General features: G+C 48.6%; 8 protein-coding genes across 8 annotated transcripts; 5 read left to right on the top strand and 3 right to left on the bottom strand.

The window, feature by feature from the left end:
• The first annotated feature begins 1,616 nt into the window (after positions 1 to 1,616).
• K441DRAFT_665394 (TAM domain methyltransferase) lies at positions 1,617 to 3,675 on the top strand. The gene is made up of 9 exons (XM_067649496.1): positions 1,617 to 1,817; positions 1,899 to 1,933; positions 1,991 to 2,070; positions 2,127 to 2,149; positions 2,231 to 2,369; positions 2,418 to 2,440; positions 2,488 to 2,525; positions 2,575 to 3,138; positions 3,200 to 3,675. Exons 1-9 carry the CDS (start codon positions 1,725 to 1,727, stop codon positions 3,249 to 3,251), a joined length of 1,047 nt encoding a protein of 348 aa, XP_067500421.1. The 5' UTR covers positions 1,617 to 1,724; the 3' UTR covers positions 3,252 to 3,675.
• A 1,357-nt stretch (positions 3,676 to 5,032) lies between these two features.
• On the top strand, positions 5,033 to 6,715 carry K441DRAFT_679972 (nitrate transporter; the record flags this gene model as incomplete). The annotated part of the gene is made up of 4 exons (XM_067651326.1): positions 5,033 to 5,088; positions 5,145 to 5,242; positions 5,308 to 5,401; positions 5,452 to 6,715. The coding sequence occupies 4 exons, from the start codon at positions 5,033 to 5,035 to the stop codon at positions 6,713 to 6,715; spliced, it is 1,512 nt and encodes a 503-aa protein (XP_067500420.1).
• A 5,456-nt stretch (positions 6,716 to 12,171) lies between these two features.
• Positions 12,172 to 14,871, bottom strand: K441DRAFT_616992 (uncharacterized protein). The gene is made up of 7 exons (XM_067645775.1): positions 14,780 to 14,871; positions 14,444 to 14,718; positions 14,368 to 14,394; positions 14,249 to 14,318; positions 13,513 to 14,193; positions 12,955 to 13,458; positions 12,172 to 12,895 (listed from the first exon to the last, which is right to left on the bottom strand). Exons 2-7 carry the CDS (start codon positions 14,572 to 14,574, stop codon positions 12,620 to 12,622), a joined length of 1,689 nt encoding a protein of 562 aa, XP_067500419.1. The 5' UTR covers positions 14,575 to 14,718; positions 14,780 to 14,871; the 3' UTR covers positions 12,172 to 12,619.
• An 857-nt stretch (positions 14,872 to 15,728) lies between these two features.
• Positions 15,729 to 17,011, bottom strand: K441DRAFT_707467 (NAD(P)-binding protein). Its single transcript, XM_067653724.1, has 3 exons — positions 16,704 to 17,011; positions 16,307 to 16,646; positions 15,729 to 16,272 (listed from the first exon to the last, which is right to left on the bottom strand). Exons 1-3 carry the CDS (start codon positions 16,821 to 16,823, stop codon positions 15,983 to 15,985), a joined length of 750 nt encoding a protein of 249 aa, XP_067500418.1. The 5' UTR covers positions 16,824 to 17,011; the 3' UTR covers positions 15,729 to 15,982.
• Positions 17,012 to 17,276: 265 nt separating this feature from the next.
• K441DRAFT_707466 (nucleolar essential protein 1) lies at positions 17,277 to 18,978 on the top strand. The gene is made up of 3 exons (XM_067653723.1): positions 17,277 to 17,581; positions 17,699 to 17,991; positions 18,047 to 18,978. The coding sequence occupies exons 1-3, from the start codon at positions 17,497 to 17,499 to the stop codon at positions 18,521 to 18,523; spliced, it is 855 nt and encodes a 284-aa protein (XP_067500417.1). The 5' UTR covers positions 17,277 to 17,496; the 3' UTR covers positions 18,524 to 18,978.
• An 801-nt stretch (positions 18,979 to 19,779) lies between these two features.
• On the top strand, positions 19,780 to 21,703 carry K441DRAFT_679968 (uncharacterized protein; the record flags this gene model as incomplete). The annotated part of the gene is made up of 2 exons (XM_067651325.1): positions 19,780 to 19,946; positions 19,999 to 21,703. The coding sequence occupies 2 exons, from the start codon at positions 19,780 to 19,782 to the stop codon at positions 21,701 to 21,703; spliced, it is 1,872 nt and encodes a 623-aa protein (XP_067500416.1).
• A 348-nt stretch (positions 21,704 to 22,051) lies between these two features.
• Positions 22,052 to 23,531, bottom strand: K441DRAFT_229162 (acyl-CoA N-acyltransferase). Its single transcript, XM_067640635.1, has 2 exons — positions 23,235 to 23,531; positions 22,052 to 23,180 (listed from the first exon to the last, which is right to left on the bottom strand). The coding sequence occupies exon 2, from the start codon at positions 23,056 to 23,058 to the stop codon at positions 22,369 to 22,371; it is 690 nt and encodes a 229-aa protein (XP_067500415.1). The 5' UTR covers positions 23,059 to 23,180; positions 23,235 to 23,531; the 3' UTR covers positions 22,052 to 22,368.
• A 72-nt stretch (positions 23,532 to 23,603) lies between these two features.
• Positions 23,604 to 25,015, top strand: K441DRAFT_665386 (sister chromatid cohesion acetyltransferase-like protein Eco1). Its single transcript, XM_067649495.1, has 2 exons — positions 23,604 to 23,638; positions 23,687 to 25,015. The coding sequence occupies exons 1-2, from the start codon at positions 23,619 to 23,621 to the stop codon at positions 24,873 to 24,875; spliced, it is 1,209 nt and encodes a 402-aa protein (XP_067500414.1). The 5' UTR covers positions 23,604 to 23,618; the 3' UTR covers positions 24,876 to 25,015.
• The last annotated feature ends 70 nt before the right edge of the window (positions 25,016 to 25,085 follow it).

Here is a 25,085-nt window from a genome sequence, read left to right as displayed (position 1 = left end):
AACAATACTCTAACACGTCGGAGCTCATAGGGCTTCTTAATAAGCTTATTTAATAGGCCTATAGCATAGCAGGCAACTAGATAAAAGGTAGTAACTAAGTCTACTACGGAGGTAGAACTCCTAGCTCTCTCACACGTCGGTAGGGAGGTCGAGCATATAGTGCGGATATTTAAGGCCATTAGATTCGACCCAGAACAGGATATTATTATTAATTATAACAATTAGCAGTTAGTACGGATCATAACAAAAGAAACTCCTACGGTATCTATAAAGCTCCAACACGTAGATATTTATTAATTCTGGCTTCGCCAAGAGGTCCAAAATAGAAGCTTTATTATACAGTGGGTACCAATAAGCAAAATAGCTGCAGATGGACTAACTAAAGCTCTCTCAAAGCAAAATCATCAAAAATTCGTCGATGTAGTAGGGCTCCGCGATATCAGACATCTGGTAAATTAACACTCGGACAGCAGCAAAGCTCACCACTAGGTCGTCTATCCCAACTACCTAATCCGGTAATCCAGCTCTGCCGCTCTACGTCAGATCTGAGGGGGTGTGTTGGCCACGGAGGTAGCTTTCAACCGTATTACAATTATCTTTAATACCTAGTACCCTATGTAAAGACTACCCTAGTGCTTACCCTCGTATTTCGTATGTCTTAGTACGTATCTCTNTTGCCTGTACCTCCCTCCTTTCCTATTCTAGCATCTTCCTCNTGTATATATAGACCCTNGAGAGCCACCTTGAATAGAACAGATCACTCGTACAATTCTGTGTCTCTACCTACCAGCCAGCTTAAGTCATTTCGTGATACCTGCCTGGCTGAAAAGTACTACCCTAGAGTACTTGCGCAGGCGCCAGGCCTTTTATACGAAAATTAAACGGTTCGACGACCGATCCAGAAGCCATATCTTGGTTGTAGATACGGCTAAATTTCTAATTGTAATATCGTTGATCTAGAATTGAGTCGGGTTAGAAGTGAGGAGAAGGGCCAGGTAAGCAAGCTGTTATCAAATCTGCAGTGCTTCATCAAGGAATCCTTCAACTTACTACCTGAAACATCGATCCAGGTCTACAGTACATTATGCTTGAGGAAAATTTGTGTTCAGCAGTCGAAGACTACACGTGTACGTTAGCAGGTACTTTGATATCGTAGTCTCACGAGGCTTGCTTCCAATTGGATGATCTGCACTCTGCACTCTCTGTTGGTCATACGCTCCGTTGTGGGCGGCATATCCGGAGCCGTCAACGCCATTTTGATGCACGTCAGAAGCCACGAAACTGTCATCCTGAACAGCACACACCGACAGTCTGGAAGTCAGTAAAGGCCGGGATACGCAATAAGCAGCCACCCGAGCGGGATGACACGATGTTGGATGGAAAATTACGCCATGAAAAAGAAGGCATAAACACAGTCGGGAGCAGCTGAGAGAACTTCAGTTCATGCCCCTCGTGTGCGCCGTGTTGACGTTCTAAGTCGACGCCCTGATATTAATAGCGAGCAATCCCCCCTCATTTTTTCCCGCGGCGTGCCGACCTCGACCTCGGTGAACAAAAAAGTAAGAGTGGTGCGAAAAGCTAGAGGCGCCCACCCCCGACCCAAGTCCTTGGTATTGGGAACACGGAACTAGACCACCACACTCGATACCCTCCTGCTGGGTTCCAGCAAGTCAAACCGTTACGCACCGACAACCGCTATCCAGATGTTTAACGCTCCCGCCAATATGTCTCTGGCTGTTCCACTCTCTCCAGCTGCCGAGTCTGACCCTCCATCTTCCCTCGAAGCTGTGAGCCCACGCTCCATAATCGAAGCCGACGTACGTCTAGACGAATGGCTCTCTTTTCAGCCTCTTCTACCGCTTCGCGCCTCATCCAACTGACTACCCCTCGTTGCACAGTCCGAACCCTCGGATGGGGCAGAAAGTTGTAACACGTTGGTCTCCTTCGCAAAAATGTGCCGCTCAGCTGCCTGTGACTGACAATTCCACAGGAGTACAAAGTCTGTTAATCAAAGCATATTCGATTTCATTCGAGAGAATGGCAGGACCTATCATCGCTACCAAGCCGGAAGTATGCCTCTGCCAGTAGCCCTCCGTTGCGCGCGTCCTTTACTAAGACTATTACAGGCTACATGTTTCCGAATGACCAGGTATATACCTACCCAACCCCACCACAGACCCGACACCTAAATCGCTTTTCAAACGCTGTACTAATTTGACGTCTTTTCTAGTTGGAGAACGAGAGGCTCGACTTACAATATGAGATAATCAAAGTGCTATTTAAGGGTCGCAACTTCTACGCGCCGCTGAAAGACCCTAAGAAAATAATGGATATTGGTACAGGCACTGGAAAGTGGGCAATCGAGATGGGTATGAGACCTTGCACCATTCTCTAGGGCTGAGGCTAACAATGCGCAGGAAACCAATTCCCCAATTGCGAAGTATGCAGCTGCAATATGTTCCGTAATCTCCGCTGACCATGATTTAGGTAACCGGAACCGATTTATCACCAATCCAGCCTGAGTGGTAAGCAGATAGCAGCACCTTAAATGCGCCATTGCTCACGATGCTAAAGGGTACCGAACAATGTGAAGTTCGTCATTGACGATGCCAACGAGGAGGATTGGATGATTGCTCCAAATTCCCATGACTATATCCACACTCGCATTCTTCTTGGTTCCTTCGAGGACTTCAGAGATATCATCAAGAAGTCGTTCCGATATCTGAAACCTGGCGGATTCATGGAATCCCAGGAGTATATGCCCACGGTGTATTGTGATGACGGCACGATGGACTCCAGCTATGCGTTCGCTGAATGGACGGCTACTCAAGACAAGGCTGCAATGATCCTTGGCCGTCCGCTACGTATTGCGAACAAATTGAAACGGTGGTACGAGCAAGCCGGTTTTGTAGATGTCCACGAAGAGATTTACAAGCTGCCTGTGAACTCGTGGCCAAAGGACCCGCAGTTCAAGATGTTGGGACGATTCACCGAAAGCAATTTGCTCGATGGTCTTCAAGCCTTCAGCCTACAGATGTTCCAGAAAGGGCTGGGTTGGACCAAGGATGAGATCGAGGTTTATCTAGTCCATGTTAGAAAAGCTATATCTGACCGGAACGTCCACGCATATCACAAGATGTAAGATAACCGCCTTTGTCTTCCAAATTTCTCTAGACTATTTACTAACCTTGTCTCTTAGCTACGTTGTATGGGGCAGGAAACCCGAAGAAGGAGAAGCTTCGACAAGCTAACACATGGCAATTGTCTTGAGTGCTACGCATGCGACACGGCCTCTATATTATGGTTAACGAATTTTCTTTTCTTTTCTTTCTAGCATTTCAGCGGCGTAAAATCAATACATACGGCGGTTACTGGAGCGGCGTTGGTTGGACTCAGCATGTCAAGTAATCTCTAGCAGCGACGGAGCTTAGGCGCATCTTCATTCCTAGAACACCCTGTCGGCATGGAGCTAGCTCCTTTGCACTCGAGAGGCAAGGACAGTAATGAAGATGCACATGCACCAACGGGATGACGCGATGGGACGATGGGACGATGGGACGATAGGTGAGGTGGTTAAACATGGGGAGAACATAGCATACATATTCTCCCGTCTAGAAGCGGGCTTACTCTCCACACCGCTTTGTATCTAAAGACATAATGTTTTTGGCTACTATTTCTGAAGCAGACTTTTGCATTGCGCGTCTCCGACACAGTGGGATGCGGATTCTCTTGTTACGCAAAGGAATTCCCGAACCTATAAGCCGCACATCCCAGAACTCATCAGACATGGATTTGCACCATCCATACCTCACTCGAAGCCAGGAAATTTTTAACATGGGCAGAGATAGGCGCACGTGACCTGTCAACCAAAGGGGCACTTCCTCGGAATAGCGAGGTCCTCGTTGATTGAAGATAAGACACGGACGAGAATCCCCCACGCTGAAGGGAGCTAGATTCGGCCTAAGACATTCCGGGCGAATGAGATAGCCACAGTGGCCAAGTCAGGCCCGAGACACTGCACGACACTACGCTCAAACCCAACCCCAACGGCAGCACGGGGAAAAATGGCCAGAGCTTTGAAAAAGCGTCTCACCCTTATTTACCGGGTGCAAAGAGAATGACACGTTGCTATAAAACCGAATAATCGAACAGTCGAACAATCACGATCCGGTGATCAAAAATTGGTAAACCAGAAGCAGGTAAAAGAACGAGGTACGAATGCTGCGGTCATGGCTGTGCCCAGGTATCCGCGACACAAAATCACTATGCGCGAAAAGCGAGTCTCGAAAGGTCTCACAAGGGCCAAATCGAGACGAAATACCATCATCTTAGCCGCGGAGAAGGAGGCACGTCGTCCTTTAAGTGTTTGTTGGATGGGTTACTGATAAGGAGAACACAGTCTCCAGCACTTCGAGACGCGCTACCCCAGATAAGCTGATCAACAGTGCTTGGTGCCTTTCTCGTCCAATCATACATGCGTCATTTCTTTTGTGCCACTGTCAGATATCTCAGTCGAAGTGTGGATGACTTCCTCGCGTCAGTTCCTTCATAGCGAACTGATAGGAGAAGACCAGATCAGGACCATCATCTGAGCTGATCGAATTCTATTTCCACGGTCACCCCAAGCCACAAGCATCTGCATCTTGAACCAACACCCACTACCTCTTATCAGGCTCAGACACCAAATTGGCATTGGTCCTTGCTTCCTCCTCCCGCCGTGGCGTCTCCGCAAGCCTAAGGTAGACCATAATCGCCGCACAGATCGCTGCATGGGCATTATCCGCGGATTTGTACAATATTAACATACACGGGTATGCCCGGAGAAGCTTCATCTTTTTGCCTAGACGTCGGAGCTTCCCTCAGGTTATAAAGTCTATTGCCGCAGGGCTGGTTTCGTTCGGTATCCAGGTCTCCAGGTCTCCAGGTCTCCCATTCTCCCTACCTGCTTCATAATCACGACCTCTTTCACTTTTATTCCTGCCATTGTTAATTATTTTCACCCAATCAGAGGCAAGAGCTCTACCTTGCCGCCATGGCCCAAACCTCTCTTCTCTGGGCCGCCCCAGAGGTGAACCCAGTCAATAAGAAGTAAGCCTCACACCGTTCGTTACACGCGAAGATGCATGGCTGAGACGTTTACCCAGAGCTCGCTCGATTCCGTTCTTCAACCCAATCAATCTCTACGGACGAGTCTTCTTCTTCGCCTGGTTTGGTTTTATGATTGCTTTCTGGTCTTGGTATGGTAAGTTGTGACAACGCTGTCACGCCCCCTTATCTATGACCTAGCGATGCTGATCTGGGGTACAGCCTTCCCGCCACTTTTACATGATGTAATTGCCAAGGATCTTGGGATGAAGCAATATCAAGTCGCCAACTCGAACATTATTGCTCTGGTTGCAACGTGAGTTTTCCCCAGAATATAGCAACACTTTCAACTAATACATAATCCAGTCTCGTCGTTCGTCTTATTGCAGGGCCTTGCTGTGATAGATTTGGTCCTCGCGTGACCTTTGCCGGCTGTCTCTTGGCCGGAGCCATTCCTACCTTCCTCGCTGGCGCTGTATTCAATGTCTCTGGTCTTTATGCGCTCCGATTCTTCATCGGCATTCTTGGTGGCAGCTTTGTGCCCTGCGAGGTGTGGACGACTGGATTTTTCGACAAGAATGTCGTTGGAACTGCCAATGCCTTGACTGGTGGACTCGGTAATCTCGGTGGTGGTATCACCTATTTCGTTATGCCAGCTGTGTATAATTCCCTCCTCAAGGATGGTCTTAAGCCACACAAGGCATGGAGAGTCTCCTTCATTGTCCCTGGAATCCTCATTGTCACTACAGCTTTCTTCCTCCTCATTCTCTGCCCCGATTGCCCGACAGGCAAATGGTCTGAGCGACAAGCGGCTGCCGAAACTAACCTCCGCACTCACAGCGTCAGCGGCGTCGTTGTCCCTGGCAAGATCTCAGCCAAGAACGACACCGCTGGCACGGAGTCGCCTCATTCAGACGACGAAAAGAAACACGGATGGGCCGACAACGAAGCCCAGATAAGCGACCAAGAGATGGTCGACACAGCGCGCGGCGAAGTGATCCAGAAGCCCACCCCGAAGGAAATACTCCACGTCATCTGCTCCCCACAGACCACCGTCATCGGCGCCGCCTACTTCTGCTCCTTCGGTGCCGAACTAGCTATCAACAGTATCCTAGGCAACTACTACGCGAAGAATTTTCCTAAGCTCGGTCTACAGGAGCAAGGCAACTGGGCGGCCATGTTCGGTCTCCTCAACGGCGTGACGCGCCCGCTCGGCGGCTTCGTCAGCGACATGGTGTACCGGCGCACACACAGCGTGTGGGCGAAGAAGATGATTGTGCACGCCTACGGGCTGATTACGGGCATATTCCTGATCACCATCGGCGTCGTCGACTCCAAGAACCAGCACACAATGTTCGGGCTCGTCGCCGGCATGGCCTTCTTTCTCGAGGGTGGCAACGGCGCCAACTTCGGCCTCGTGCCCCACGTGCACCCCTACGCTAACGGCGTCGTGTCGGGACTCACCGGCGCCAGCGGCAGTCTTGGCGGAATCATCTTCTCCATCATCTTTAGGTACAATGGCACCCAGTATGGCAAGGTGTTTTGGGTCATCGGTGTCATGCACATTGCCATCAACTTGGCTATAAGCTGGATTAAGCCGATTCCTAAGGGACAGATCGGCGGTCGCTGAAAAGTGTTATTCATTCCCTTCCAAATATTAAGGGTTGTAGAGCTTTGATGACTTACTGCTCGTCTAGATTGGGCTATAGACAGCTACTTGGAAAAGGCTTTGACCACACTGTTTTTGAGATATCCTTGACGTATTACGCCACAAATATAAAAGGCTCATGATCTGTACAGGTCACATCTTGCTGTTATGTGCGTGTGAACTTCGAGTGATTGATTTTGCGAAAGTCGTGACATGCTAATTCGAGGTCTCTACCTCGCTTCGAATAATACGACTTCATGGGTCTTCTGTCCATTCCATTCTTTTCACGTCTTGATTATAGTTTGGGCGGATATTCTGCCGGATTCAGAGATGTTATGACGCTGTAAAGGGCACTTTTCCCAAAATGGCGCGCATCACTGCCCCCGATCCCAAGCCCCCAAGAAATCCAACTAACCTACCCATAAGAATTTATTCTGACCTTTGGATCGTGGCGGTTACTTTCTCATACCGGTCTTCTGAACAGGTACCCTCAAACATTCAAATGCTCACTAGAGCACTCTAGGCGTGCTAATAAGTATTAGTGCTCTTATCAATATCAATACGATATGTTCAATACTGAAAGATATAGAATATTGAAGATTTTTAGAGCTAAGGTAGTAAAAATAAGGTAGATGTATCGGTAAATGACTCTCGGGCCTCCTGACAATACGTGCGCATTTCAAATTTGTAAGGTAAACCCATAGAAAGTAAAAATTACCAAACATTAAATTAACCCCACGTTAGACCTTGCAAGTCATCGCGCACACTACTAGTTTAGATCTTATACCTCGTTCTATCTATATACCTAGCCTATTAACGAGTTAACCGTAGTCCTCCTATAAGGCTTCGTTATAAATAGAGGTTTTAAGCTTTAAATAAGTCAATAGCAATATTATAACTATTTAAAGAAGCTTTGTAAAATAGTTTAAGGCCTTTATAATAAGTATATACTTAATTAAAAGACTTAATTACTTTTATAAAAAGTAAGATAATAACTTTAGTAAGTTATAAAGGTTATATAATAATAATTCATTGCTTAACGTCCGATTTGGATCCCTATTGGGCCCACGCGGACTACTCCTTATTTACATATGGGGAGAAAACTCTATTTAAGAAAAATGAGAAAACCCCGTGATCTATCTCCCCGCCTTTTGGGACTCGCCTACTTAGCGCCTGCAAGTCGCCTGTGGTGCTCTACTACCTTACTGTTTAACCTTCTTAGAAACCACTGCTGCCGTAACAAGCCTACGGACGCGCTAGTATTATAAACTTTTACTCTACTACTGTAGAGTTACTAGGGGGCACCTGTTGCTCGCCCCCTTGCCTTTTATTACCATTTCCCTTGCAACCCGGAACTAATTTAGCACATTTTAACTAATAAGCCACTGGGTAACCGCCTTGAGGCCTTTTTATATTAAGAGCAGTGTATTATAGTTCTCTATGCCAGCTACTAAGAGCATTGTTTCTTAATTGGTGCGTAGGGGGCATAGCAGTATTACGTGTTTTGGTGTCTGTCTTAGCTAGCCACATTTGCATCTTAGGCTACCTACTAGGATACCCACCTAGTAAAGCTAATCTTTTAGTCCAATTACCCCTGTTCTTAAGAGTGTTGCTATTATATTTTCTACCTTTATTAGGCCTTCTTAGAGCCCTTAGGTATTTACCCCCCATGGCGTTAACTATGCTATGGCTTGGGTTCGTCTTGCCTGAGTTAGCCTCTGTACCTTCGACTCCCATTCGCCTCTCCAGCGTTGGTCCAACCAGTATTGCATTGCGGTAGATGGTTTCCCGGCGTTCTTGCGTGTTCTACTTTGGCTCCTTTCTCTGTCTTGCTGTTGTCTTTGCTGACCTCTTGCGCGTCTCTATATGGGCCTGGGCCCTAAAGCGACACCATTCTTATAAAGGTTATATATATAGACGCTTAAATATATGGTCAACGATAATCATACACCCCCTAAATGATACGCGTACACCCCCCAATTGATACGCATACACCCCCTACCTTATTTAGTTTAGACGCTTCCTTATTAAGTTAGATGTTTCCTTATTAAGTTAGAATATCACGTGCGTTTGACTTGTTTGTGCCTGCATCGCGAAAATTAAAGTGCGCGCCATGTATGCAACATCACGATTAAGTCTTAATTTTAGTTATAGTATAAGTAGTAGAGTCTAAATTTGGATCGCGACTGAGTCGATTAATTGGATTGCGTAGTGCTTTATAAGGCGTCGCGTAAACTAATTTAGGTGCTGCCACCTACTTCGCGCCCACGTGCCCACGCGCCCGCGCCCGGTAGGACCTAAATTAACACCTCTGCTTCGCATTCAAGGGCCTGCAATTGTAGAGCGTCGCGGCAGTCGGCCAAACCCTACAACCGGCTCTGCAATTGCCAATCGCGTCGACAGATCTACTCGTAGAGAGCCCTCAGCATTTGAGCGAAATACTGGCTACACCATAGGCTCGCACTTTGATTTTCGTGATGCAGGCGCAAACAAGTCAAACGCACGTGATATTCTAACTTAATGAGGAAACATCTAACTTAATAAGGAAGCGTCTAAACTAAATAAGGTAGGGGGTGTACGCGTATCATTTAGGGGGTGTATAATTATCGTTGACCAAATATATAGCTTGCAATTACAACTTAAGGACCTTAAAGGCCTAAAATTTTATAGGTAGCTGTAGATTTAAATATAAATATATAAATATAGATTCAATTAAATAAGCCGTAGAGGAGGTAGAAAAAAAGGCTAAAATAAATGTAAAGGAGCCAGAATTAAAGCTTTAAAAGGCGTTAAGTAAAAAAGATAAAGACAATATATTAAATAGTATATAAGGGTGAATAATCAATCTGATTTAGTTGGGTGTAAATAGCTTCCAAAGTGGTAATAATCGATTTGGTAGGGTAACCGACAGGGGGTCTAAAGCTTATTAGGGTATAGATCAGGGGTGTCTTAGCAGCTGATCGTGACTGTATATATATAGAGGCTCAAGTTCTCATTCTAGATATTGATTTTGACAGATTCAATCACACTTGTAATTGAGTGCTCCTCTCATTTATAACGCCCAGTGGCAAAACGAGACCATGGATCTAAATCAGAACGAAACCTATATCCAGACAATCAGAGAGATTGTGGATTCCCTTACTGGTGAAACGATCAAAATCACGATCAGTTCCGGATTTCACCCAAGCGTGCATCACAAACTCCTTCTGTCACGGACTCCTCGGTTCAAAAGAGCTTTCACTGGAAACTTTTACGAAGCAGATACAGGATGCATCAATTTTAGGGATACAGATCGAAGACCAGCACACAATCGAGATGTTTGTTTTGTGGTTGTATGGTTTCGACCTTGAAACAGAAGACCCAGTCAGTCGTGGCTCCAAGTTTAGCAAGCAATTGGTTTTCGCTGATAAAATTCACGTCATTGGTCTCCAAAATAAGGCCATAGAGGTACTATTTACAAAATAGAGATTACAAGGGCCGAACGTCTCGGTAAATAACATATGCTGGATTTATGAACATAGCGTACCAGGATCAAAGCTTTGAGAGTTCTTTTAGGATATTTCTCTTCACATAGATTTAGCAAACGCCTGGGCTTCTGCTGAGGACATGCCTGTGGAACTACTTCAGCAGACCTTCGTCCCCGTCGGAGGGACCTACGACGCCCCTTAGATCTCACGAACAAAATATTACATGAAGGAAATCGCTAAGATAGTTAAGAAGGAAGTTTCAGATGCTTATCTTACCGGGATAATTGTAGGAAAACTTGGCGGTTATATTCAAAAGATCTCCTTACGAGATAGAGCTAAGACTTGAAGATTTTCAGCACCATTTAAGCCCTAAATGAGGGTGTCTAGAACGAAGCTATGAATACCAAGGGAAAATAAACGGTGTTTCCGAATAAGCACTGCGCCCATTCAAGATACTCTCCATTTGGAAAAGAAGATAAGAGTCGTGCTCTACTGCCGGAACTAGAGCGCCCCCTTGCGTCAAATGGATATGACTGCACACCGTTCAAGATGCCGTAGCGCTGATATGGCCTACCAGACCACCCTGTTGCTTTCCAGACAACACCTCGTGATACGACAAGCCATAGAGAGTGGAATGAGATATTTTGGGCAGCAGAGAGTCTCGATGTCTGACCGCTCAAGGTGCTGTCAAAGAGTTTCGGATTAGAAATATAAAGGACAGCGAACTTGCTGTCTGAGTTTCATTACAAAGCCCAAAACTCTCCATAATCACAAGCATTCCTCAGGAGTAGCCAATTCTACTCTCCACGTTACAGCTTATCCTCCAAGCCCCACAATTTCACCATGCGTTTCCGGGTTGTCACTATTACCAGCCTCCTCGCTACCTCAGCTGTTGCCCTCCTCCCTGAAGTCATGGCCGTGAAGTCGCGTGAAATCGATCAGTGCCAGTTCCGTTATCTTCTCCCTCCGCGTTAAACTCCCAAATTAACCGGCCACTGCATCCTCCATCAATGCCATCCAATACGCCACCACGCAAGCCGACTACAGCATCTGGAGCCATCCCAGTCTGATCAAAGATGCGGGCTGCATCGCCGCTGCCATAATTTCTGAGTCTGTCCCCGGCGTTCTCAAATGTGGCGCCAAGGCCTTAAGTGAGGTATGAATGTTACACCCCATTTGAAGCCGCGTTTTTGGTTCAGAGGCTGGCAGAGAGGCGGCAGATATGTCCTTGCGCTAGTTTCTTTCATGGCGCTCAGGATTTCTTGAAGAAACATCATGCTTGCTCCTGAGGGGGTCCCTTGGGTTGGCGGCGGCGAAAGGGAATAGTGGGACAGTGTTGAAATTTCACTTTTCTTCTGGATGCGGAATCATTCTGTGATTGCGTGCTTGTGTTTTTTATGGTTCGGTTATGCTAGGGAAGAGGTATGAGAAAAAAAAAAAAGTATGACGGGAGGGAGTTGGTATCCTAGGCTAAAACTAACTCTCTTCTCTCGCGGCCAGTGATAAGTTTGTGTAAGGAACACTGAACCTGCTTTAGGCTTTAAGGTAACTCCGCACTGTGCCACACGATCAAGTGAGACTTCAATTAGCTGAGGCCTGTAAGCGGAGGGGTCTGATGAAGCGGCGACTTTGCAGAGGCTTGTGTCTGTACTTTCCCGCATCAAAAGGATCTCTGGTAAGCTTGATGAATCGGGGGAGAATAATTAGTAGATGTAGTATTCCTATAATGTAGGGGGTTGGGTAAGGTAACGTAAACGACGCTGAGAGCATCTTGTACAAAAGAACTGAGTACGAAAATACTAAATGTGGAAAACCAGATTGAGTAAAAAAGCGTAACCCTGCTGTTACCTGTCGAGAGAGCTAGCAGAATGGGAAGATATATTAAGAGAGAGTGCATCGCATTAAAAAAGTCTCAGGCTGAAAGATAGAACAAGGCATCCTTTGCTAATGACGCTATTTGTAGTCTATGAGGATTAATGGTAATTGTGTTTTTAGTGTCTTCTAGGATGCTATGGAGTTACAAAGATTAATGTGAAGTTGGTGGGAGGAAATGTGGAAGTTCTTGGTCGAGTTTTCGTACTTCACCCACGCTACAAAATCCACCCGAACGCCCAGCGAAAGACCAAAACTGAGCCTTGGCCTAGGTTTCGAACATCAGAGCTGCGAATTTTAGGTTTTGCTTTCTAAATATAATACATTTCTTAGATTCCGTGCGTTCAAGTGTTTCGTAAGATCTGGTATTGTCTAAACTGGCTAAAAGTGAAGCCCAACTCTGGCCGCAAGCAACCCACGAGTAAAACTCTCAAGCTGGGAAAATCTAACCACCAAGTATGGCATGTGTAAACATATAACAGTGAGTAAATACCCAAGGCAGAAAGCCCTCATATGTGTAGCGAAGGAACTGAAAAGAAAGGCGTGTCTAAAAGTTCTCCTTACCCCACACGAAGTTGAAACCTGGCTCTGAATACATGTTGCACTTTATGTGCAACACACTTCCAAGTGGCTTCGGCCCACAGAAGAAGACACCTGCTTCGGAGGGTGCGTGGATTTTGCGGATAGACTTGAAGATCATGTCCCAATTCGGGCGGCCAAAATTTGTTGGTGCACGGAGGCCGGTGATAGCATCCTGTTCTGCATTTGCATCGTTGATCATAATGTTGGTTGCATCATCTGCTTTGATTTTGGCGGTGAGGTACTGTTTTAGATAAGTTAGCTTCCTGATTTTGAGGGTAGATTCGCTGAACTGGAACTTACAGTGTGGATCTCGATATGATCTTCAAGATCCTGTGCCTCAATGGCCAAGAGGAGAGACCTGAACCATTCGAAGGAGCCAAAGTCTCTGCAGATCCAGAAAAAGTAGACCTTTCGGAGACGAGTCTTTCCTTGAGGATAGTTCATTCGATACCAGATACTCTTCAGAATGGATGCAAATGGTGTAACGCCGATACCAGCACCGACAAGGACAGCGATCTCGAACTTAAAGACATCCTCAGAAGCACTGCCGAAGGGTCCATCGATGTAGACTCTAGGTAGGACTTTACGCATAGTCTCGACGCTTTCCTCATCTGGATTGGCCTTGATCACCGCGCCTTTCTCTACTCTTTTCTCAAAGTTGCAGCCAAGAGCTTTGGCGAATGCCTTCGTAAAATCTCCCACGCAGCGGATATGGACGGAGATGTAGTCCTCCTCAGGAGCGCTCGTGAGAGTGAAGGGGTGATACTGCCAAACGGAGACTTCCGGGCAGCACAGGAATATGTACTGTGAACAAGTTAGCGCTGTTACGTAATACCTGCTCAGGAATATAATGCTTACTTGACCAGCCCTGGTCTTAGTGTGCTCTTTCTTGATTTGGACCTCAACAACATTGCTTGGATGTTGGATGACTTTTGAGACGAAAGTCTTATGTCTTCCGCGCACTTCTCGGGCGATTCTCTCGGCTAGATAGAGGAAAGCTCCATACATCCAGAACTCCCAGAATACACCAATTCCGGAACAGAACGGTGCAAAGTCGGGCTTGATCATACAGAAAGCGCCATGAATGGACCAGAAAACAAAGAAAACCACGAAGAGATGGTGGGTGTACCAAAACCGCTCAAAATTTGCTCGTCGGGGTTTCTCAATGGCAGTGACTGCAATCGCCATCAGGGAAAACAACATTATATAGCCACTCCATCCAGGTCCCGTGGCGAAATTAATAAGAAGAAACCCCTTGAAACCGAGCTTTTGGGCGGCAGCTAACCTGGCGAAATTGTTCCAGTGTGAGATAGTGTGAACCCAAGTAAAGAAAACAATGGACCATGCAGTTAGCTTGTGAAAGGTGATGTTCTTGTCGAACTGAATAATCCCATTAAGCGGAGTTCGGCGGAGCATAGAAATCAGGTTCCGGCAAACAGGGAACAATATGAGTGCGATATCGACATGTAGCACCAGAGCTGCCGAGCGTGCAATAGGATACGTAAGTCCAAATGTCGAACGAGCTCCAACAGTGCGATCCTGCAAGGTTGCGGATTAATGAGAGATTCGCAATGGATGAATCTCGATTACATACAGTCATGCCGTAGTTCATCATTCCAAAGATGAAAACCATTAAGTGCAGCAACATAAAGACGCCGACAAATCTGGAGAAGTTAGATCGTCTGCGGGGATGTGGCGCTTCAGCTGACTTACAATTTTCGGTATCCTTCGTTAACCATCCTGCATACTGTTTAATGATGACCATTTGTGGTTTGCTGGCACGACTTACCATCTGTCTACCTTTTCTTTAAGATAAAGTTCTCTTGGAGCTTCATCCGTCATCTCGCCAGACATAAGCATCCGCGTAAGCGGTGGCCATCTCGATCTCTCTCTGCCTGATAGACTGCTTGCTGTAGACATGATTGCCGTGAGAAGTTGATGGTCAAGTTGATGGTGGGTGAAGGTTCCAAATGAGAATCTTTTCGTATTAAATGGTGCCGAGCTTCAGACCTGCTGAAATTGGCCAAAGGAAGGAACTCAAAGGTTCAATGAATGACCAAGTATCTGCAAAAGAGTTAGTAACCGGGGAGAAGCGAAGGACTGTCTATCCATCTAGATGACATACTAACAGTTGTGCCTGCACTGAAGGTAAAGATTGCAGGGAAAGAATCTATGCGCAGCCGGCTAAAGAGTGCCCGGTAGTAAAACCGGAGGCTCACGAAAGGGAAACAATGAACTATAAGCACATATGCACGCAGAGTGGGATGAAGGGGGACATGTTGGATATCAGATGCGGCGGCATTCTGTGGACGCGTGGCAAAGTCAACACGGGTAGCAACGTCATCCCAAAATCACACTACCACGCCTAGGCTCAGCAGCAAAAAGCTGCGACAGGAGAAATAGACGGACTATGAAGGCGTATCGCAATGCAGTGTGATTGTTTATTAGGTACAGTCTTTGCGGACGAATACGGGCAGTCGTGTAGCTGAGAAAGGTATGGCGTAGAGAAACAGCGAGCTCCTGAGACGTTCAGTGCTTGGGGTTTTTCCTTTTTCCATAGAAAAGAGAGGTTGGATTTCTGAAAAGAATTTGGCCAGGGGTAGTGATGTGCGTTTGGGTGGTGTCTCAAGCGCCGTCCCGAAACTCGCCTCGCGGTTTCACACTCCGGTCACTGCCTCTCCCCCAACCATCGCAGAAGTCTTGGTCCACTTTTCTCGAACACCCCCTCAGGCTGTAGATAAGCGTCGCCTCCCCATCGTGGCTTGTTTTTAATCAGTTTTGATATGAGCGCCAGACTGTGCCCTGCATTTGATCTGATTGTCCGAATCCTCCAACATGACACGAGTGACACCACTGGACTGTAAACTCCCAAGGCGTCACGCTCAACCCTCTTTAGAGCTGTCCACCTTCGCGCGCCCGGCCCAAGGCCATGCAGAACCGCGGTGAGAGGACTGACTCAGGGACCGACTGCCACGTAAAAATTGCTTTTGACTTTGGGTTTCAAGCGCCGTGGAGTATTTCTTACGGCTAATTGTTCACTTAGATTGGAAGAGAAGAGTAGAGAAAAATCTCAGCGCTTCTAACTGTTCTAGATACTCAAGATTTAAGATACTTGGCATTTCTGAGCGACTCTAGCGTCCCCATCCACGAATAGCAATCCGTACGCAAAAAAAGCATTGATTCAGGTCTGCTTTGCTTTCCAACCCCTTCGTGTCTCGACAAACAGTCTCAGCTTGTCGTCACTCGGTCTTTCACTTCTTCCTCTTCAGACACCCCGAGTGTGGGTGTTGGAGTTTGCCCCATTATCGACACAGTCGCTATTTCCCATCTAGAGCATGGTGTACCCTCCACTCGCGGATATGGTTTGGCCTGAGATCCATCTTGATTGCGCTTCAGCAAGCCATCCAACGACCAAAGCAATGTCCTCCGTCTTGCCAATCCTATGCTCCACAGGTGTCATAGTTCTCTCCAGTTCTACCAGGTCTTTCGGAATATTCTCAAGCATATCGGATTCTACCGGTCCTGGCTCGACGACGTTGACTGTGTGACCCGAAGCTCCAATCTCCGCAGCTAAACCTCTCGTCATCCCTTCAAGTGCTGCCTTTGAAGCCGAGTACACTGAGAATTTGGCAAATCCGCATCGTGCCCCAACAGGAAATATTAATAACACGTCCAGGAGCGCGCAGATGTGGAATGACGGCTTTCGTCATCAGATAAGCACCGCGCACATTGAGATCGAATACTGATGCAAAATCCTCTGGTGAAACTTCCAGGATAGGCTTAACGAGCTCAACCCCAGCATTATTGACCAATATGTCAATGGAGTTTCCAAAGGCTGATAGCGTCGCCGAGACGACTTTTTCTGGTGCCTCTATCTGGCGGAGATCAGCCTGAACCTTGATGGCTTTGGCCCCATTGCCCATGGAATGAATCTCTGAGATCAACTCATCCGCTGGCTTTCCGCTTCTTGCTGATGTGTACACAATGGTTATCTGGGGTCGTTAATTATTGGCTGTAATGTTACACAGAACGGACTCCGTATTGCTTACATTGGCGCCTCGTTTAGCTAGATCAAGGGCAATACTGGCCCCGATGCCTCGAGAAGCACCGGTCACTACGGCGACTTTCCCAAAAAGAGTTAGATGTTTATTGGTAGGTTGTGAACCCATTTTAGGATGAATTGAACCCTCCGCAGCGTGAGATTTAGTTAGGATGAATATAGCGAGAAGGTGACACAATTAAAGTCCAGCGGTGTGTGCTATTGAACTTTTGGACATCTGAATGTACGGAAGAGTTTTTCATATTTTCAGGTTCTTATATAGTTTTTCTACAGCATACTCTTGACTTTATCGCCGCGGCTACATATCTCCGGCTAAGGTGACTGGGGTGGAAATATCTTGCTAAAATCCGCTTGCCCAGCCTCCAAAATTCAGGGTTGTTGAACAATTGACCAGTGAGGATGCTGCCAACTGCAGAACGCCGCTCTGAATTGGAAACTCTGACGTTCCGCCCTAATCATCAGAAGCACGGTATCAAATTTAGCAATCGCCGCTTTCTTCAAAGCCCTTTAGTGTTCGGATCTTAGGTAATAAAAGTCCGCTAGCTTGGCGAAGGTTCACACCGCTGCCCGGCAAGAAACCTAAAAAACGCATTCCGTGCATCCCAACTCCGGTTCCTACTCTGTTCCGTACAGCAAACCCCGCCCTGACTTAAGACGACAGAGACTGCTGACTTCCTTTTACTGACCGAACTCTAGGCTAGATTGTGTTTTAAGAATTTGCTGTTGTACATCCTGCTATACTCCTTCGCATTTCATCGCTACATACTTTTCGCACACTTCAAATGGGTGGAGTCCAAATTCCAAAGGCGACCGAGAGGAGGTCTTCAAGAGAGTCTCTCACGCAGGAAAGGGGAAAGAAGCGGATCAGTCAGTTCAACACTGTTCAGTCCAACACTGCTTGATAGATTCCGTCCAAGTCTTTCACTTGATCGATATCACCTCGTCCACTGCGCAAGACGAAGACGTTTGAACATAACCGGTTAGAAACTAATTCAATTGATCGCTTACCAGGAACCCAGTCACTGCCACCACCCGACTTACCGAAGCTTGTCGCCGAGCAACATGTTCCTATCCCCTCCAGCGATAAAGATACCCAGCGGTTAATCGTCGTCCTTTGCAATGCGACTCTCGAGACATATAAAGCGTCGCACGGCTTAGGTAGGGGGCGTGCGGGAAGAGACGATAAATATAATCTTCTTAACAGCGATGATCATATTGGTGTCATGAGGAAAATGGGTCGAGATATTAGCGAGGCACGGCCGGACATAACGCACCAGGTGCGATCGAAAGGTTTAGAACGCTATGTTAACATACTAATCTTTGTATCCACAGTGCCTTCTGACTCTGCTGGACTCTCCAATCAATAAGGCCGGGAAACTTCAGATATACATCCAGACGGCAAAGAATGTGCTGATCGAAGTGAGCCCGACCGTACGGATACCACGAACGTTTAAACGCTTTGCAGGATTAATGGTCCAGCTTCTCCACCGACACCAGATTCGCTCGACATCCTCCCAAGAGAAACTGATCCACGTCATTAAAAACCCAATCACCGACCACCTCCCGCCGAACTGCCGAAAAGTTACATTGAGCTTTGACGCGGAGGTGGTGCGGGTTCGAGACTACGTCAAGAGTTTGAACAACAACGAGAGCATTTGCGTATTTATTGGAGCCATGGCGAAGGGGAACGATGACTTCGCAGATCATCTTAAAGACGACTCGATCAGTATCAGCAATTTCAATTTAAGTGCGAGCGTGGCATGCAGCAAGTTCTGTCATGCTGCCGAGGATGTCTGGGGTATTATATAGGCTGGACCATATGCGCCCTATCCTCTCCAGACACGCTTCACCTTTCGCCACGACTGACTAATATGATCCGGAATCCCTTAGGTAGTTGGAAAGAGGATTGGAATATGGGAGGGATTTTAGACTGCGGGACGCATCGGGCTTGCGATAACAACATCAAAAGCGCGGTGGTCAAGAAGCAGGTTTTGAGGTTACTGTCGACGGTCTCTGTTTTTGCAACCAAAACACCAGGCTTCAACATCCTCAAAAATGTCATTCTTTACAGAGCAATCAACTTGCTCTGCGGTCTCCTGTATTTCCCGTTCTTTTTTTCTCGGCACCCCAGCACCGGATCTCGGCCACCTCCTTTACCGAGGCGTTCACAAGTGTTCATGTCGAGGGGAGTTGGCTAGCCGAAGATATGTTGTAATGCATATCATCTGGCGGTGGCCAATGCGGCCGTAGTGTCAAAAAAATGTCATGTAGTTTTATGTAGTCACGCCCCCTGGAGGTTTCCAGAGGCGTGTCAGAAGTTTAATGAAGCTAATCACGAGGGGTTTCTCCAAGCCTGATAAAGAATCGGACGTTGCTGGATTGCTCTCACGGTGACAAGTGGCTGGCGGTGGAGAAAGAGTTTTGCTGTTGAGGGGCGTGCGTCGCTTGCAGGCGAATGAGAGGCGGCGGTGTCAATGAGGCTTGCTGCACTTAATACACTTCGGGCGGCAATAGATGTACCTCCTTTGTCCCACAGCGGCCGCTGTACAACGGTCGAGTACAAGCCGAGCACAAGTTGCGGCGATTTCGGTGAGGCGAAGAGAATATGCAGTTAGGACCCACAAGTGCCCACCTCCCGCAACGGGCCGGCGGTTTGAGCCAATCTCATCTTCTTCATCCTCCGTCAATCGCTAGCTGCAGCGGCGTGGACATGTGGCAGCAAAGCATGTGGTCCAGACACGGGTCCTTGAAAGCCAACAAGATCCGCAAGGCAAGCTGGGAAACGCCCGTCCGAGCACGGTATGGGCTGCCCTATTCGGTCCATCGCGGGTGTGACTTTACTCGCCTGTGATAGTAAGACTTTGAGTGAGTTGTTAAAAGCTCCGACAAAGACTCCAGCAATCTTTCTTCTTCTCTCTTTAATACCTTAAACTCGTTTTATTATTTGTTTACGTGTCTTATAATCCGCAAATTCTTTCTTTTCTTCACAACACCCGCTAAGCCTCCAAAGCCTCCAAAGCCTCCTTCTTTGTCTTCACCGCTATCATTCTCATCCCCCGAATACCATGCCTGTCTCTCATATTGGTCTGACTGTCTCTCACCTTCCTACTTCCTGCTCGTTCTTCCTCGCTGCTCTTCAACCACTGGGATATCGATTTATTGGTCAGCAAGGCAGTCAGATTGGCCTTGGTATCAACGATGCCGATTTCTTCATTTGCCAAGAGACACCTGGGTAAGGAAATCCGATGAGCTCAGAATTGCGCTCAATTGACGTCTTTCCATAGTGTCAAAGCCGGCGCAGCGCACATAGCTTTCTCCGCACCTAGCCGTACTGCTGTCCGGGAATTTTACGCCGCCGCTCTGAACGCGGGCGGACGCCCCAATGGATCTCCCGCTTGCCGCAACGAAGAGAACAAACACTTCAATGCCGCTGTAATGGACTGTGACGGCAACAGCATTGAGGTTGTATATCGGGAAGATGGCCAAGATCAAGATGGCCGCTCAGTTGTTGGGCCAAGCAGAGTATTGACATGGGTTACAGAGAGCCAGCGCGATGATAGGAGCGTGATAAGCGGAGCTTCACAACGTTCCATGAACCAAAGAGCTCTAACTGCTGCTCCTGCCTCCGTGGCACCTTCTTCTATAGCACCCAGCACCGTGGTGCCTGCTTCCGTGGCTCCTTCACAGAGAGCCCTGTCCGTAGCCTCGAAAGTAACCAGCGTAGTCAGGAGTGTTTCTGACCCAGTTGCTGTTACGCAGGCTACTCAGAGTATTCAGCAGGCTGCGCAGACCATTCAGCAGACCACTACATCCTCCTCCGGCGAGGATACTGCAAAAAAGATTATCGGCACTCTCCTGGGTGCAGCTGCTGGTGCAGCGGTGGCTTATGCCATGTGCAAGGGCGAAGAGGACAGTGTCAAAGCCGAGAAGGAATTCAATGCATTCCAGGCTTCCCAAAAGGGACAACCCAGGCTAGCCCTTCAGGACCCACAGCCGATCTACGAATCCCCGCCAAATCCCATTCACCGCAACATTAGCGACACAGAGTCATATTACAGCACACCAAGACAAGCGTACACCCAGCGCGCCATCGAAGAGGCCCCACTCAACTACCGCTCCCCCACCTATGCCTCCGTCCCGCCAACCCAGGTCCCGGAACAACAGTACGTGCAGTACTCGCCTGGCAAGAGCCGCGCACCAAGCTCCTTCATCTCCTCCCTCCATCAGTCGGAAGTGATGCAAGGCGGCGGAGCAATCCCCTCCGAGATTATGCGGGCTGTGGCCCCCTCCGACTACTCACAACGCACCGTCACTAAATCGCAGACCAAGTCCTCGTACACATCAGCCGGAAAGAGCCACAGTCCCAGCAAAGCACCTTCGGTCGCTCCCTCGGCCGGTCCAGCTGGCTCCATTGTCGGCAGTGTGCTCGGCCGCGACTATTCCTCCGAATCGGGCCGCATCATCGACATAGACGCCGAGACCGTCGCCCCCAGTGACAGCATCTCGCAGATCGGGTCCTCACGCCGCACCCACGTCTCCGCAGCGTCTGTCGCGCGCTCGGCGGCCACTAAGCACACGGAGAAGCACAGCGAGGCCAATAGTACTGCCAGCAAGCACACATCAGCTAGCAAGCATTCATCAGCTAGCAAGCACACGTCCGCCAGCAAGCACAGCGAGGCACACAGCTCGGCTAGCAGGCACAGCAAGCACTCGACTTCCTCCAAACACTCGCACAAGTCGTCGCGCACGAGCAGCCGCCACGGCTCTGATGATGACAATGTTGTGCGCCCGTCCGCCATGTCCGAGGTCAGTGATGCCAGCACTGTTAAGCCGACCAAGCGTAAGGACTCGGTTGTTGGTACTGGCGGCACCAATGGCCAGGGCGGCTGGGGCACTGTTGTTAGTCTCCCAGTCCGCGGTATTACGCCTAGCATGGTTGAGGAGAGCACTGGCGCTAAGAAGCGGAGTGTTGTTAGCTATGTTAAGTAGGTGTGGAACAGTCTTACCCACATGCTCTCTTCCATTCCGCTCTTCCCTCATCACCCGAGATGTGTGGGTCTGGGCTTTGAGATAGCAGGCCAGTTGCATTGTGCAAGGGTGGGGTTTCTTAGCTGGTGGCATTCCCTTTTATATTTTTCTTTAAAGAGGATGCGTTGAATGGGTATATAAGGTTGCATCAGGCATCCGGTTTAGGGGCCTGCATATACTGGCGCGGATGTGTTTTTTATCGTTCAAACTGGGCTAGGGCTTCATTGTGTTGCAGCATGGGCTGGGTTTTGCATGGCTTTTCCGTTCTTAGACGCATATATTTACGAATCGAGCCACATTTGCATCTACTAGTACAACTTTTCCATACAATATCTGGATAACGTGATTCAATTTGGTGCCGCAGTCATATCCCTGTAAATGGCTTTAGATGCTTAAGAAGACTTCATGCTCATCAGTATGCTGAATGCAAAGCGTTTTAGATGCTCGTCCAAAACCTCCATGTTGTGGTAAAGGCTAAACGAATCAATACTGCCGTGTAGGACGTTGTCGACGATGCCTGAGGAATCCTTCACCCATTCCCCCACGCGCCTTCTAATCACCAATCCAAAATCCAAAATCACGAACTCCGCAACTGAACTCCTAAACCGGCACCGCTCCCCCTCCCGCTACACCCTTTCCCCACCACCCTCCTTCTCCCTCTCCCTCTCCCTCTCCCTCTCCCTCTCCCTCTCCCTCTCCTCCCAATCCCCTCTCGTAATCCCCCAAAGCATAATATCCCCCACCACATCACCCCTAACATAATGCTCGCGCATGCACCCTTCAAACATGTACCCACACCTCTCCAACGCCCTCTCACTCCCCACATTCCCACCGCAAACCCCCGCCCACAACCTCCTGACCCCCGGCCGCTCCCGCATCACCCAGCCCGTCACCGCGCCCAGCACCTCCGTCATGATGCCGCGCCCCCACCACGCCTCGCCGAGCCAGTACCCGATCTCGGCGGTGTGGGCCTGGACGTCGGCGCCGGGCTTGAGCCCGATGCCGCCGATGACGGTGGCCGGGGCGGAGAGGGGCGTGATGGCGAAGTGGTGGATCGGGGGCGTCTGGTTGAGGGCGATCCAGGCTTCGGCCGAGGCGAGCGTGTAGGGCTGCGGGAAGGCGAGCGTCATGTAGCGCGCGACGGCGGGGTTGTTGGCCGCGGCGGCGGTGGAGGGCGCATCGGTGGGGCCGTAGGGCCGGATTGTGCATCGGGGGGTTGTGGCGATGGGGGGTGGGAGGGATATTGGGGGTTGGGTGGTTGGTGGTTGGTCTGGTAGTGGAGCTGTGGTGGTGATAGTGGGAGTTGCGGATGCCATTGTGACGGTTGGGGTTTCTCAAGGCTTTGGAGCTTCGAGGGAAGGGGCTTGTGGAACTGGAGGAGCGGGCAAAGAGGATGCTGGCTTCATATACCATTGTTTTAGTGAGTCATGCAGCTGAACTGCTTGCCTGAGTGGTGAGTAAAGGTGTATGAGCAACAGAGGTTGAGTCAAACCTTAAAAATTTTGGGGAAGCGGCGCCAAGAGCCGTAATGCTTGAAGGACCTTCCAATATCGTGCAGGTCTCGCAGGGCTGGTGAGCATTCCGAGCTCTTGTGGAGCAATCAATCTCTCGTATCTCATATTCAAATTTTCGAACGGATTAGTTTCTATTTATTGAATAGCAGTCTTATTAGTTTTCTATTAATGTTCAAGTCTCATTCTCCGAAGTGATGTTATAGGTATCTAGTTACATCCGCTCGGCGATGGATTGTGTCATGGTGTTGAGGCTTGCGCTAACATTTCGCGGATCAGCCCTAAGCCGACGTTATCCCGTCTATAACGCGCCTCGCGTTTTCTAGAATTCATCACCTCTAATTTCTAATCTTCACCCTCTCGGAATGTCTACTATGAAACATAGGTAGGTGGTTCTAATTGCTTCGAGTGCACCAACTAATTGTATCAACAGAAAGATCATCAAAACATATTCGCGCCAGAGAAACCAATCTATCCACGATGCAGAGCCAGCTGCTAAGCGGAGACGCGTCGATTCAGATACAAAGACAGCCGACCAAGGACATGCAATACATGGGAGTTCTCCCAGGAAGCTAGGATCTGCTGCCATCGCGTCTTCCAGCCCTCGAGAGTCGCCGGCGATTTTCTCGGATGATGTACCCACTACCTCCACCCCGTCATCATCCCCTCCACCATCGCAAATAACCCCCCCTCATCCAACTCGAGGTCCAATGTTCTCCTTTCTGAAAAGGAAACAGAGGCCGAAGACGTCAACCGCAGAGCCTCTCTCGGAGGAAAGTTACAATGTCCGGCCTCCACCACCGCCATCGAAGAAGAAAAGGCGCCTTACACAGATGCAGCTTGATCTAGGAGGTGATGTGCGCAAATCTTGCAAAGTGTGCGGAATGGACTATATCCCATCTAATGTGGAGGATGCTGCATTGCACCGGAAGTTCCATGCCATGAACGTTGGAGGAATAGACCTGGGCAAATCTTTCGTGGAAAATGCGAAAAAGAATAAAGTGTGGGCAGGAGGAGACGGGAGTTTCATTGCAGTCGTAGGGAGGAAGGACTCGTTAGCATTTCGGAACAAGGCAACGCAAGTACTGGATGTTGTCAACACGGAACTTGCGGCTGTTACAATGGGGGACAACCAGCTGTGGAGCCAAATTCCTGTTGAGGAACCATCGAATAGGGTTCAACCCGAAAAGGGGGATTCGACCAAGATGGGAAAGAAGAGTTACTCAAACACCGACCGCTTTAAGGTGTACCTCTACATTCAGGGCCTAAAGTGTATAGGGGCCTGCTTAGCGGAGAGAATATTGGAGGCTTATGCAGTGCTGGAGCCGGATGACGCGTCTGGCGGGAATGCGCGGCCCCCTGCTGAGTGGAGGAGTTCTTCTATTTCTGTCAGCAAGGCGGCCGAAGCTGCCATTCTGGGCATATCACGGATTTGGACGTCTAACTCGCATCGGAAAAGCGGCATAGCGACAGCTTTGCTGGATTCCGTGACATCGGATTTTCTGTATGGTATGGCAATCCCAAAGGAGACGGTAGCATTCAGTCAGCCAACAGAGAGCGGTGGTCAATTGGCGCGGAAGTGGTTTGGGAGGGATAGCGGATGGCATGTTTACGTCGACTGATATATATTGATAATGGAGTTGCTGAAACTATTCGCTGTCATCTGTCAGCTGGCCGTGGGGGAAACAGGTAGAACAACCTCTTGCAGAGAAAACCCCGCCCGCATTCCTGCGATATTAATAGAAGATACTCTAAAGAATTGGGGTAATAGTAAATATCGACACCTTAGCGGCGATTCTTTTCCAGTGGTGTTGTGGTGCCAGCGCAGATTC

The sequence above is a fragment of the Cenococcum geophilum genome, assembly GCF_001692895.1.
Source record: "Cenococcum geophilum 1.58 unplaced genomic scaffold K441scaffold_43, whole genome shotgun sequence".
Taxonomy (NCBI): domain Eukaryota; kingdom Fungi; phylum Ascomycota; class Dothideomycetes; order Gloniales; family Gloniaceae; genus Cenococcum; species Cenococcum geophilum.
Note: the sequence above shows the minus strand (reverse complement) of the source record. Positions and strands in the feature narration are given on the sequence as shown.